This window comes from Pygocentrus nattereri, chromosome 22 (genome assembly GCF_015220715.1).
Source record: "Pygocentrus nattereri isolate fPygNat1 chromosome 22, fPygNat1.pri, whole genome shotgun sequence".
NCBI lineage: Eukaryota > Metazoa > Chordata > Actinopteri > Characiformes > Serrasalmidae > Pygocentrus > Pygocentrus nattereri.
The window spans coordinates 26665360-26678386 of NC_051232.1; the positions used below are offsets into that span (position 1 = coordinate 26665360).

At 37.0% G+C, this 13027-nt stretch overlaps 1 protein-coding gene and 1 long non-coding RNA gene across 2 annotated transcripts; one reads left to right on the forward strand and one right to left on the reverse strand.

Moving 5' to 3' along the window:
* Nucleotides 1–2882: 2882 nt before the first annotated feature.
* Nucleotides 2883–13003, forward strand: LOC119262074. Its single transcript, XR_005129394.1, has 5 exons — nucleotides 2883–3140; nucleotides 4880–4908; nucleotides 9589–9721; nucleotides 10202–10276; nucleotides 12818–13003. It is a non-coding gene; the product is annotated as an uncharacterized LOC119262074 (long non-coding RNA).
* On the reverse strand, nucleotides 5579–11695 carry LOC108413578 (CD48 antigen-like). Its single transcript, XM_017686169.2, has 6 exons — nucleotides 10625–11695; nucleotides 9373–9711; nucleotides 8525–8812; nucleotides 8065–8190; nucleotides 7885–7955; nucleotides 5579–5860 (listed from the first exon to the last, which is right to left on the reverse strand). Exons 1-6 carry the CDS (start codon nucleotides 10671–10673, stop codon nucleotides 5792–5794), a joined length of 942 nt encoding a protein of 313 aa, XP_017541658.2. The 5' UTR covers nucleotides 10674–11695; the 3' UTR covers nucleotides 5579–5791.
* Nucleotides 13004–13027: the final 24 nt, after the last annotated feature.

The following is a 13027-nucleotide window of genomic DNA, read 5'->3' on the forward strand; positions in this document are numbered from 1 at the left end:
GACTCCAGCCTGGTCATAGGAGGTAGTACTTTTAGTTGATTATCTGAGGTCTACTCAAAAGATTAAAAACACAAGAAAGTCAAAAACAGTACAAACGCTCAGCAGATGGACACAAAGGAACTGGCAATACTTCAGACTGGTGTGCTGTGCTAGAGGAGTATTTGAGGTGAGGCTGATTAACACTGTGATGAGGTGCAGGTGGCATGGAATCAGAGTTAGTCTGGAGAGGGAGACCTCTGGTGGCCAGGTGGGGAATCATAAACAATGAGTTATAATCCACTGTTACAAGTCCTAAAACCTTTTTTGGTACTATATAATATTGTTCTAGCTGAAAAGTGTAGGCAAAGGTAAAAATGTTAGTTACTACATGTCTTGAACATAAATATTAATAAACATAAATATTAACAACAAATAAACCACCTAAATGCTCAGGGGAGTTTTTTCTGTACATGGTTCATTAGGCTCCATTCATGCTGTATCGAAAGGTTTCTCAAATTTAAAGCATGTACTACTAAATGTTTAACCCTTAATGAAGAATGTTGAAACACTGGAGACTCCCAAAATGTATAAGAAAGAGAAACGCTGCTGTAGTGCAGGCCTATGCACTAAAACTGTCCAACTGCCACATAAACATGTTGAATTTACATTTGGAGCACAACCTTCTTCCTCCAGGAGGCTATATATGCTTTATCAGAAGCAAAAATACATGCTTGTTTAGCTATATCATATTTCTTGGAAGACATTTGGGTAACTGAAGACATCTCATGGACCTTCACCACCTCCCACCTCATCAAAAGGCACACTTTCTGTGGAGGCTGAGGAAAGTCTGTACATTTCTGTACTTTTGGTGAATTTTATAGATAAACTTGCTATGTAGTGCCAGAAACCCCATAAGATGGGGTTTGAGACTACTCAATCATCTGATGTGGTTTGAGGCAAGTGTATGTGATTTATACATGCATTTTGCACACAACTAACACAAATGTATTTTATTTTCACACATTTTCTAAACTGCTTCTCCCTCAGGGCCGTGGGGGGTGCTGGAGCCTTTCCCAGTGGTCATCGGTGGAAGGTAGGATACACCCTGGAAAGGTTGCCAGTCCATCGCAGGGCATATTTTATTTTCAATGCTTCTGAAATTACATTCGTTGATGTATATTACTGCAGGTGGATCCCGTTATCCTTCTGGTTCACAGGGGGAGCCGGAGCCTATCCCAGCACTGATTGAGCAGAAGGCAGGAAACACTCTAGACTGGTAGCCAGGCCATCACAGGGCAGACAAACAGGCACATGCAATTACACACTATATTCACATCCAGGGGCAATTTAGCATCTCCAGTTCATCTGGATGCATGTCTTTGGACTGTGGGAGGAAACTGGAGCACCCAGAGGAAACCCACACAGACACGGAGAGAACATACACAGAAACTCCACACAGAGAGGATCCTGATGGCTTTACCTCAATTACTTGGACTTACTTATTGTATCATAAAGCCACTTGTCTTACGTAGTTATTATTAACTATATTTTTCTGAAGAAGAGCAACAAAAGTTTGTTATACTGCACATACCATGTGCTTAATGACAGCAATAATGAATATAAACTGGCAGATCAAAAATGACCTGACAATGTTGAGAACAAACTCTCAACATCATCAGAAACATCTTTGTAAAGGACTTTGCAGTTTAATTATGTTGCCAGTTTGTGGAAAGAAAATCATAACACTGAATTGGAATGACTGGGTTTTATATGGAAGCTACACACCTGTATGCAGCTTGGTGCAACTCACACAACGTAGCAACTGTTTTAATGTTTTTGTTTAGTTTTTCAGAGGAAAGCTTTGGTGAATTTGGCCTCTCACCCTCTATTTATATGTGTCTAATGCAAATATAGGTGGGACAGTCATCACTGTTTTCCTTCCACGTTTAAGAGGCTACAGAACAAATATTATGAACATCATTTGACAAGCAAAACTGAAGCAAATGTTCCTGAACTCCAGATCAAACTTCTGACCAGACTGATATATACACTCAGCAAAGAGACAGGTGACACTGAATTTTCTACTTTACTGATACATCAGCGAGAGGAACGCAAAGATAATGTGGACATGCAGAGAACTGCTCAGCCATTAGTGACTGAGACTGACTATAAAAAAAAGTCCAGTTGATTTTGAACTATAACATGAGGTTTATTTGGTGTGTGTCAGGTGGAGCAGTAGATATTTTGACTATGACTACATTTACAGCATTTAGCTGTAAGTGTAGTCATAGTCAAAATATCTGACTAAACCTCTATACTGTATTGTGAGCTCTACCTGATAATGACATTACTGTAGAAATAGATTCTCATACTTTGATCCTGAATTTGCTGTAAGAAAGCAGAAATAAACAAAGGTTTATTTTAATTTCCCTGATGGCTTTATACTCTGTCACTTTGGAGGAGAGATAAACTCAATCTCCATTCTGTAGTCAGAGAGGATGTAATGTTTTAAGCACAGGGCTGGTCTGCTGTACTGCACATAATCTCAGTAGATGAAAGAATGAAGAAATGCTGACAAACAGCTCAGAAATGCTGACAAATCAGGCTGGTCATCGTTTGACAGGTTTGGCTAACAGGTGTCCTTGCTGAGTGACCTGGTAGGAGCTGAGTGGAGCTCAGTGAAGTCTCAAAAGAATGAGTAGATTATCATTTGTTCAGATTATATATCATATATTTATATAAAATAAATTTGTAATGCTTTTTAGACACAGATGGTTTAAATTGTGTTCTACCTGAAAATGGAGGTGCAGATTACTGTAGAAACAGAAGTTTCGGAGTGGAAGACATCAGACGAAGGTTTGTTACACTGTGAGTGACGCTGTGATGCCACGTCACCATGTAGGAGGAGACTCGCTGTATGTTTATCGCCATTTCGAAGAAGCGCAGACAGTCATCGGTCGGAGCTCAGAGCTGATCTGCTGGACTGAACATACTTTCAGTTCATAAAGAATGAAAAGATTGCTGACAAACTGCTGCTGGAAATGCCTGCAGTTCCTTCGTCCACTAAAGACCTGGACACTGTCTGATGGATGTGGCTGACTGGCTGCTCTTGTTGTCTAAACTGAAGGGTGACGGAGCTGCGAGGAGGTCGACGAAGGACGGTAGGACAACACATTCACTCACATTAAAGAATGAAGATTAGAGACTAAAGAATGAGCAGCTCATCATTTTACTGAGATTATATACATTTATACTGATTTATTTACAGTATTATTGTACTACAGTGAACAGATTCACTTTAAAATGGCATTTCAGATTACAAATGATAATTAAGCAGGAAGGAACTCCAGTTGGTGTCCTTTAGGAAGGAAAACTGAGCTGGAAATGTAAAACTGACTTTATTACTGAAGACTCAGTGTAGGTTATTTTATTAGGGAGTGAAGGTTGTTTGATACATTATTTGTTGTTTATCAGAGTATTTTAATAACTGTTGTCTCTTATGCTGTGCTCTGTTGGAGGAAAGACAGAAACAGGTTAAATAAATATAAATTAAAAGATATAAAAAGCAGATGAAACTATTGAAACCCCAGATATTCTAGATCTCAGCTTGGAGAACAAAGAGAAAGCTGCAGACTATGTTCAACTTGGAAAATTATCCAGTGTTTTTAGTTAGTCAGGCAGTTTTTTATGAACAGTTTCTGAGATGATTGGCTATTTATTCATTAATCATTATTTATGCATTTATATAAAAATAACAACTTATTTTTCTATTCATAATCATGTTATGACTAGTCACATTATTGCTTGTTTATCTGTGTGGTCTGTATTGTGTTTTGTAACATATTTCTAGTGTAATTTAAGCTATAATGAAATATCAGATCATGAAAAACCACCAAGCTTTATGTGCTTAAAAAAGTTTGCTTATATTTTTCAGTTAAACAGCCTAAACAAAAGTAATTACAGCTCTAAAACTGGACATTAACAGAAAAGACAACTGTAGTTTTAATGTATAAAACATCTCAAGATTACATGCTGTCTCAGAAAGTCTAATCACAGACATTTATGTTGACGTGATCAGAGCACGGAGGTTATAAAGCCTGAATAACCTGTGAAAGCTTGTGTTTTATTGTGCTGCTTGCAGTGATATTGCTGTTTACTTCCCAAATGCTCTCTAATGCTGTTGATCTTGTTTCTTGGAAAATACAGAAGTTAAGGCAGAGCTGAAAGAGAGAACTCTGTGTTAACACAGTATGACAATCTGTGTCTTCAACAGCAGAGGGCGATGTTGTTTTGAAGGTCTAAAACTGGTCCGACTGATTAGCTGAGTGGCTCAGCAGATAACACACACAATAAGAACTAAACTAGTAAAACACCACAAACAAAACAAGCTGATCGTACTGACTGTATGTTCAGAGAATGTTTGATTGCTCAGGTTTATTAAGCCTATTTTAATGCTATATTTTTTTGGTAATAGAAGAACAGCTTTGAAATCCATTTGACATTACACTATTCCTACAGCATGAAATAGACACTGATGTGTTTTAACTTTGACTCATAGAGGTTTACTGAAGATACACAGCACTAAATACTCTGAACGGACATTGAAAATTGAGGGTTCGAGCGTCAGACTGAAACCTAAAGCTGCTCTGTTGTTGGTGGTTGTCAGTAGCTCTCGTTCCTTGGTGACCCAGTTTCTTCCCTTTCTAACTTCAACATTGCAAGTCTAAATCGTTTAAATGTGTGCAGACCCACAGGCTGAGGCTTAGTCACTTATCAGACAGTGTTTGTGGCATGATAAAAACAAAAACCTAGGAAAAACCTAAATTCACAGTGGTCTCAGCTTATTTAAGTGGAATAACAACAAAATGTTTTTCTTATGTTTGTTTTTCTTTTCTTCTAGGTCCTCTCTCGGTACACATGTGAGCAAAGGTAGGATATTGTTTTCATTAAATAAACCTGATACAAATATAAATCTGTAGTAGTTATAGATTTATTATAGTTGTTAGTAGTTATTCTTTTATATTGTTTTTCACTACAATCAGTTTTATGGATATTATTGATGATGATGATGATTATTAGGTCATTACAAATCCACAAGATAATTTTGTTCTTAAAGGCCTAATTGATGAATATGTATACATGTTAATGTTGGGTAATATTTGCATGAAACATTTAGATTCATATGGTATGAAGCAGTAGTGCTAATTAGAGGAATAACTGCTTTAGTAGTATTATTTGCCTCCTTTGTTAAAACATACCACATATGTCAAAAAAAAATGGCTCCACCCCCTCCCGTCCCTGATTGGTAGGAAGCTCAACCTTCAGGTAATCTGATCTGTTATTCTGAATTTAACTGGCACTGGAGCTTGATGAACAGATTAAGTTACCATGGTGAGGCAGCCTAGTAAAAACAATCACTGGTGGGTGGAACATCCGGGAAAGTCCAGGCTGGACTGAATTAAGTACAACGTTAGCGGAAAATACTGCTTGGTGAGACACGCCAGGTGTTCAAGGGGTTAAACAATAAATCCACAATTAAATTATTCACGCAACTTCAGACAGGAGTCACCACAATCAACAGACTGTAAATAAAACCATGTACAAAGACATAAAATATAATTTAATACCAGCACAGACTGAGATGTTTTTATAAAATTCATAAACAATAAACACAGCATAAATACAGAAATGGATTGGGTGAGCGCTCACACAGTAAACGACAAGTTTGGCCAATACTGATCAAAACAAGGCAGCTATCTGCAAATAATGTAAAACATAATTAAAAAAAGGACATACAGCTGCTGAAATACAGTTAATGTCTGATCTCTGTATAATCCACTGATCCACTGTGGTCTTCTTCTGCCACTCCAGCTCTGTTTATCTGTAAAACACAGCAGGACTTTTTAAGGCTTTTTCATTTCTTAATACTGATAACATATACAGTGTCTAAAAGTCTGAGAATGTGTTCAACACCTGGGAAATAAGCAACAAAAAACTTTAGCATTCAGAAAAATATCGAAACAACGTAAATCTAAATAATAAATAAATAAATAAATATTTGAGATTCTGCACCATTTCTAAATCATGACTTATCACCATGTTTAGGTCCTTAGATTAAGGTTAGACTAATTATAAGTATTCTCTCTTCCACTGAAGTTCGTGTTCAGACGACTCTCAAGTGATCGACTCCTGTGTTCACACAGCTTGAGTGCACACGGTCATTAAAGCAAAAAGGGGGTGTAATAAACAGGCCTACGAAGAACGCCTAAAACATCACAAGTATTCCTCTCTTCACTCACATTGTTGTGTTAATAATATATTCTGAAATAATCTGATTTGTATTCATTTAGAAAAGAACACAAAATAGAAGCATTTTCACTAGAGGCCTGAGACGTTTGGACACCGCTATAAGACCCTTTTAGTTTGCTTTTGTGGCTTTGACTTTGATTTAAGCCTGAATGGCTGCAGCTTTAATGTGGCTTCTGGGTAAAAAACTTTTAGCAGATCAGTAATAAAATATACAGGGAATCCAATGTGTGTGTAATTTAGTACAAAGAGTGGGTCTTATAGCCAGAAGCACAGGCGCATGAGAAATCAGATTTCCTTTGACTGGTATTTTATCACAGACACAGCATCTTGGAAAGTCCCTAGCACTTCAGTTTCGCCATTCAATCAGGATCTTGAGTCCCCATCTGTCTTTCTATAAAGTAAAACTTACTGATAAACACTTTTGTGATTAATAACATCATAACACGCTTTTCTGAGAACATCATCGTCAGTACTTATAAAACACTGAGCAACGGACAGACAGGTTAGAGAGAGCCAGTAAACAACAACAACCAGTGTACGGTAACTGTGCAATGTCTGTTATTTATTAATTTAACTAAATCTTTGGTCTTCCCTGCTGTTTGTTCTAAAATAGTTATGAAAAAATAAAAAGTCAGGTGCTGCCTGAGCCTTGTACTCAGTTTAAATGTAGCACTGCAGCTTTTGTATATTCCAACTTGTTCACAAACTTCAGAAAATAAAACATACTGATATGTACTGTGTATCATAAACATGTCTTCTTGTTCAGAAAATTACAAGCAGAACTACATATTAATAATAGTACATGACACTGCAGTCCATGGCCATTCTTTAATAATAATGAAAGCATAAGAGAGTGAAGAGTTGGAGTGAAATCATAAAAATAGTTGTTTATATTTCACAAGTCTCAACAAGTCCAATAAAACCAGCCAGACTGGTTGCACTATCTACAGTCTAGATTACTGTCATGCATTTCTGGCCGTTTGATTCGTTAAACAAAACGTATTTGACATGACTGAACTCCCCATATGAGCAATCCATTATGAGACACATATTTGCAGAGTACACAGCTAGAACACTTTTAATTATAGACAAAATAATGTCTCTATACAGAACTCACTGAAGCTCTGAATTTGCTCTGTAGTAGCTTCAGAAAGAGCTTCACTGACAACACCAAAACTGGCATAAAAAAAATATAGTTATATGTAATAAATCTAATACAATTTATTTGTCAATTATAGTAATAGTATAGTAATGTCGGAAAAAAATATATAAATTATTTCATGAAGTGAATCAGTCCAAGTCAGAGGTATTTCACAGTACATAGAAAAATGACACTTGTATCCACATAAGAGTTACATGCTGTATGACAACCTTGATCTGTGATTCCAGTCACAACACATTATCACAGTGTGACCATTTCAATGACCAAACAACTTAAAGTGCAATAATAACATTCTGCTGCTGTTCCAGTCCAGATAAAGATGCTGATGTTCAGGTTTGCAGCCTGATAGAAGATGAATATTCTCCTCCTCACAAAGTGTTTTTAAGAACTTCAGAATAAGGACTGACTAGTACATTTATACATATAACAATTACCTCAGGAGCTGCTCTTGAATTCCGAGTTAGGGTTTTTACTTCAGTGTAATTCAACTCAGCGTCTTCGGAATCTAGAGGGGAAAAAAGGCAGAAGAGTGTTTTGTATAAATGTGCCAAAAACTGCGTTACATACAAAAACACTAATATCCATGCAGCAAATCGAGAAGATGCATGTCTTGCCTTGTTTCCTTTTCTTCTTTTTGCAGAACCACACAAATAATAACGATGGAACCACAAGCAGGCCTACAGATGTCAGAACAGCAGCCAGCAATATGAAGCGATCTCTCTTAACATTTTGACCTGAGGCTGTTAAGAAAAACATTGCTGCCCTGAATTAGTCCAATAATTATACTGTTAACACTCCAGGTTTATTTCATACAAAAGGCTTATTATTCAGTAGCTACAGGGACTGCTCAATACAAAATAATAAATCTATTTTTAGGTTAAAGAAGTTTGTAATAAAACAGGGCTTTAACAGGACATATGTGTTAAACCTCATTAATCAGCAGATGGACCTGCATCATTAGATGATTAGAAAAATATTTTATTGCTTCTTTGTGTAACCAACTCTGATCAACTCTGTAAACTTCACTGATCAACTAACACATAAATTCAAAGTATTAAGGATTTTGTCACCTACCTGCTTTACAGCAGATGTTTGTAATGTTGAGCTGGGTTGTTTGAGTGCTAACTGGATTAGCAGCTACACAGGTGTAGGTAGAGTTGTTTGGGTCGGTTTTATTCAGAGGAAGATAAAGACGTTCACTGGAATCTGAGCTGCTGATGCTGGAGATTCTCTCTTTCTCTTCATACCAGGACAAACTCACATCCTTCCCGTTCTCCACAGAGCACAGAGGAGAGCACGACTCTCTGAGACTCACTGAGCGCTTTTCAGCTTGATTTCTTATGACTGGCTTTGATACTGGAGCTGTGAAAGACAAAAGACAATAGCAAAATAGAAAATAGACGATTAGTCTCACACAAAAGTCATTAGTCACATGCAAAACTACAACTAAAAATACAAATATATGTCAAATTACTATTAACAGTAACACTGACAGTGTTAAGTGAACTGTGCTTGTCCTGTTTGGCTGCTATAGAAAAGATTCAGTGTCAGCTGCAGTTTACAAATCTCAGACAGGTTTCGGCACGTCTGATATTTACTGTAGCTCATAAACAGCACATCCGAGCTTTGTGCTGTATCTCTATACAGTACACACTGACTGATGATCTCCTGTCTGTGATCACATCCTTCAAAACAATGTGTTTTGTATTATGTTAGATAATTTGTAAACAACAGGCTTACACTATAAAGTGAAGGTGTATCTTCCATGTTATCCCAGATTAGTTGCAAACAAAACACACAAAACTGATCTATAAGGGCCCACAAACTGAATTTTTACACTCTAATTTTATCAAATCAATCACATAATATACAAAACAGTGCAGACCCACATACAGACACTTTGTTGGGTAACATTTACTCACCATAGACATCAACACTGAAACTCCAGACTGACTGATGTCCAGTAATGATCTGTAGTTTATAAACTCCAGAATCTTCTCTGTTGATGTTCCTGATGGTTAAAGATCCACTGGTTCTGTTCAGCTGCAGTCTGTCTCTGAATCTCTCACTGTAATAGTCTGTAATAATCTCTCCTCTAATGATCTGACTGTTCACTATCTTTATATCTACACTCTCAGATATATAGAACCACAGTATCTGAGCATCACTCTGAACTCCAGTTAATCCAGTATGGATGGTTACAGTGTTTCCCTCCAGCTCCTGCAGTCTAACAACCTCTTCTCCAGCTGAGCACAGCAGACCTGGAACAGTGTAAGTAGATTATATTAAAGATTATATTATATTATTCTAAATGCTCACATAGAGAAGATATTTACTATCAGTTCATTTCTGAATCCACTACCTCAGATACTTTTCTTCTACACTGTAATTTAATCTGATCCACATTTAGTACAGGAACAGCTGTGTGTCTACTATAAAGGAAGAGCACTGACTGTTCCACAGTTTCCTTATCAAATCTAGCAACCATTTACTTTACTGGTAATACTCAAACATTAAGAACAAATGCCCACAATGAGGCCCTGATGCCAAAACTAATCAATATTAAACTGTGTAAAATGTAGGTTTTTATAATATTCAGTTTTCTTTGTATTCACTACAAGCACTTAATAATTTTGTCCCATCAAACTTTATTTAAATTATACTGTATACTCTTCATAACAGATGTGCATGAAAGAGTCTGAATTTTATGATCCTGAAGTTCCTCTTGTGTTTTTTATGAATTCCTCTTAGAAGATACAGACACTGTAACAGAGCTGAAACCAAAGCCAGCAAACCTGCTAGAAAGACTCAGCTGACTCAGAGCTGGTAACTACACTTCAGTTCAGCTCTCTTTTGCCTGATCTTGCTGTTCTTTCATTCCTCCTGAAAAACCCCACTGATCTCACTACTGCTCCAATGTTCAGGCTTCATCCAGCACACTTTATATACAGATCCATCATTAATGTGCCTGTATTTCACACTGATAGATCATCATCTAATACAGATACACCAACTTTCAGTTCAGCTCTACTGTATAAACACATATACGTATTTACAGAAACACTATTTTAAAAAAGGAGCTGAAACAATGAAGTCAAACTCAGTCCAGAATGATCTCACTGTGAGTTCAGAGCTTCTCATTTTCTTGGAATAGTTTGAGCAAAACAGACTCACAGTAAAGCAGGTGAAGCAGAGCTGGATGAATCCTGTATTCTGAGAACATCTTAACCAGCCATTCTGATCAACCAGCTTCATCTACTAACTCTTCAACTCCATCGTCAGTTTCTACTCAAGAAACACACGGGACTCTAGGGGCTGGGCTAGGCTGGGCATGCCCCTCATGCATTGCGTGAAAAGCTGTCATGGAGTTTAACTGGCTGTTTCACCATCTTACACACTGGCTGGATCAGATGATAGTGTTATGAAAGGAAGAGGCAGCATTTTAGATACAGGTTGGAACTAAATACTGCAGGAAATTTGATGCGTGTTGCACGCATCAAATTCAAAATGACTGATTATTTGCAAAAAACTATAAAGTTTATCCGTTTGAACATTAAATATCTTGTCTTTGTAGTTTATTCAATTAAATATAGGTTGAAACGGATTTGCAAATCATCGATTTCTGTTTTTATTTATGTTTTACACAACGTCCCAACTTCACTGGAACTGGGGTTGTAGATCTCCAGGTGGATTTATTAAATTCCATCAGTGGCACATGAGTTAATGTAATGAAGATTTTAATCAATTAGCTTCATCAACTTACTCTTCATGTCCATCAGGAATCTTCTCAGCTTCAGAAAATAAGAAAACAGCTGATGTGCTCACACTGGGCTGGACATGTCTATCAAACATTGCATTGTGAACAGTTCAATGAATCAATCAAATTTATTTGTGTTCATCTCTTATTTGTAAAGGTAAATTGTCACTTATTTCCTCAATGTACAAGTGTACAGTAGTAGGAAAGTTAAGCACAACCATATTCAATCTCGTAAAGACTTATATCCACATTGTGTATCACACATTTTGTATCTATGGCTGTAGTTTCAAAGTACAATCAGTAGATTGTTTTCAGCAGGAGTTCAGCCAGACAGAGGAAGTATTTATATTTCATGATGAAGGCATTGCCTGAATACGCTGGAAGCTCTGAATAAAGGAGGATCTTTATTTAACTGTTATTCCTTTTTTCTCACACTGTCACAAGCTATATTTTCCAATGTACACTGAAAAAGTTGGACTTATAAAATGTTCCTCCTTAATTAATCACGACTAAAACAATCAGAATTCTGAGATGATAATCTTTGGGTGTTTTCTAAAGGATGGCACTTTTATTGTCCTGCTGTAAAAGTGTAAGGCACGCTGAGGCCTCATTTTAAGCTGAAACCCACCACTTCCGTTTTAAAGTGTGAGTCTGGGGGGATGCTGACTGCTGCCACTGTGACTAGAGTGCACCAACCACAGACATAAAACACTGTACAAAGATCACCTTCATTTATTTAATTTCCAGTCAAAACAACCACTAAGTACAATTTATTTATTTTTTTAGGAGGAAATTAGATACAATATAATCGACTGTCACAATAAGGAGAAAGCTAAATGAAAAGGAATGAAAATACAGTAGTTTCCAAAACTGGAGTTAAAAAAAAAACAAAAAAAACAAATAGAAACCACCAATTAAGACCTGATAGACCACCAACACTGATAACATCAGATAAACAGTGCTTTCATCTTGGAGAGAGAGGAGAAAATCAAACTGCTTTAGATCTGAAAAAATCCACAGGTTTTTCTGTCCATCCTTCCACTGTGAGAAAACAACTCAATGCTATGAGCCTGAAAGGATGCCGTTCCAGAGGAAAGTATAGCAGCATGTTTAAGAAATGTTTTTGCATGTTAGTTTTAGTATTGATTGCACTTTCTTTATTGCTATGTACTCTAATTGCAAAGGGCAGGACAAGGAACCATCCCAGGAGTGTGACATATGTGCATGCGTGTGTAAAACAGAGAGAGAAAGAGAGAGGAAGAAACAAAGGCACATTGTTGAGTTGCGGGTTATTCAAATCTGAAGTCATTATCAGGGACTCGTGACAATTTTATCATGTGACCAAGGATACACCTGTAGCTGAATTAGAACAAGAAAATATATGCAAAGTGCTAAAAATGTACTGAACACTAGAGCAGCTCTGGTGAACAGGTTTTATTGGTGTGCTGGAGGGTTTAATGCATCCTCCCTCCACTTACCATCATCCACAGATCACACGCTCCTGTGATCTAATGAGCTGCTACACTGAGAACCATAATGGAACTTGAACATTGTGCAGCTTGTTTATTCATCCATCCTCACTTATTCAGTGTCTGTTGTTCTTTCCACAGTGTGAGTTCAGCCGTCTGCTGTATGAAATGAACAGGTGAGCTAGAAAAACAACAGAGAAAAACAGCCATTAAACAAGAGTTACATGCAGTTGGGAAATCCCTAAAAATAATTTTGGATTTTTTGAAACTAGTCTGGACTCTCCTAAAATTGAAATTATGAACTAAATAAATAAATGGAATAACTTGCATTATTGCATGTGTGTGTGTGTG

Excerpts from the sequence above, each read along its gene's own strand:
- LOC108413578 (XM_017686169.2), bottom strand. The coding sequence starts at position 10,673 with ATGTTCTCAGAATACAGGATTCATCCAGCTCTGCTTCACCTGCTTTAC. Across the intron at positions 8,813-9,372 it reads TTTCAGTGTTGATGTCTATG|CTCCAGTATCAAAGCCAGTC; the intron begins GTGAGTAAATGT and ends TGTCTTTCACAG. Across the intron at positions 7,956-8,064 it reads AAAGAAGAAAAGGAAACAAG|ATTCCGAAGACGCTGAGTTG; the intron begins GCAAGACATGCA and ends TTTCCCCTCTAG.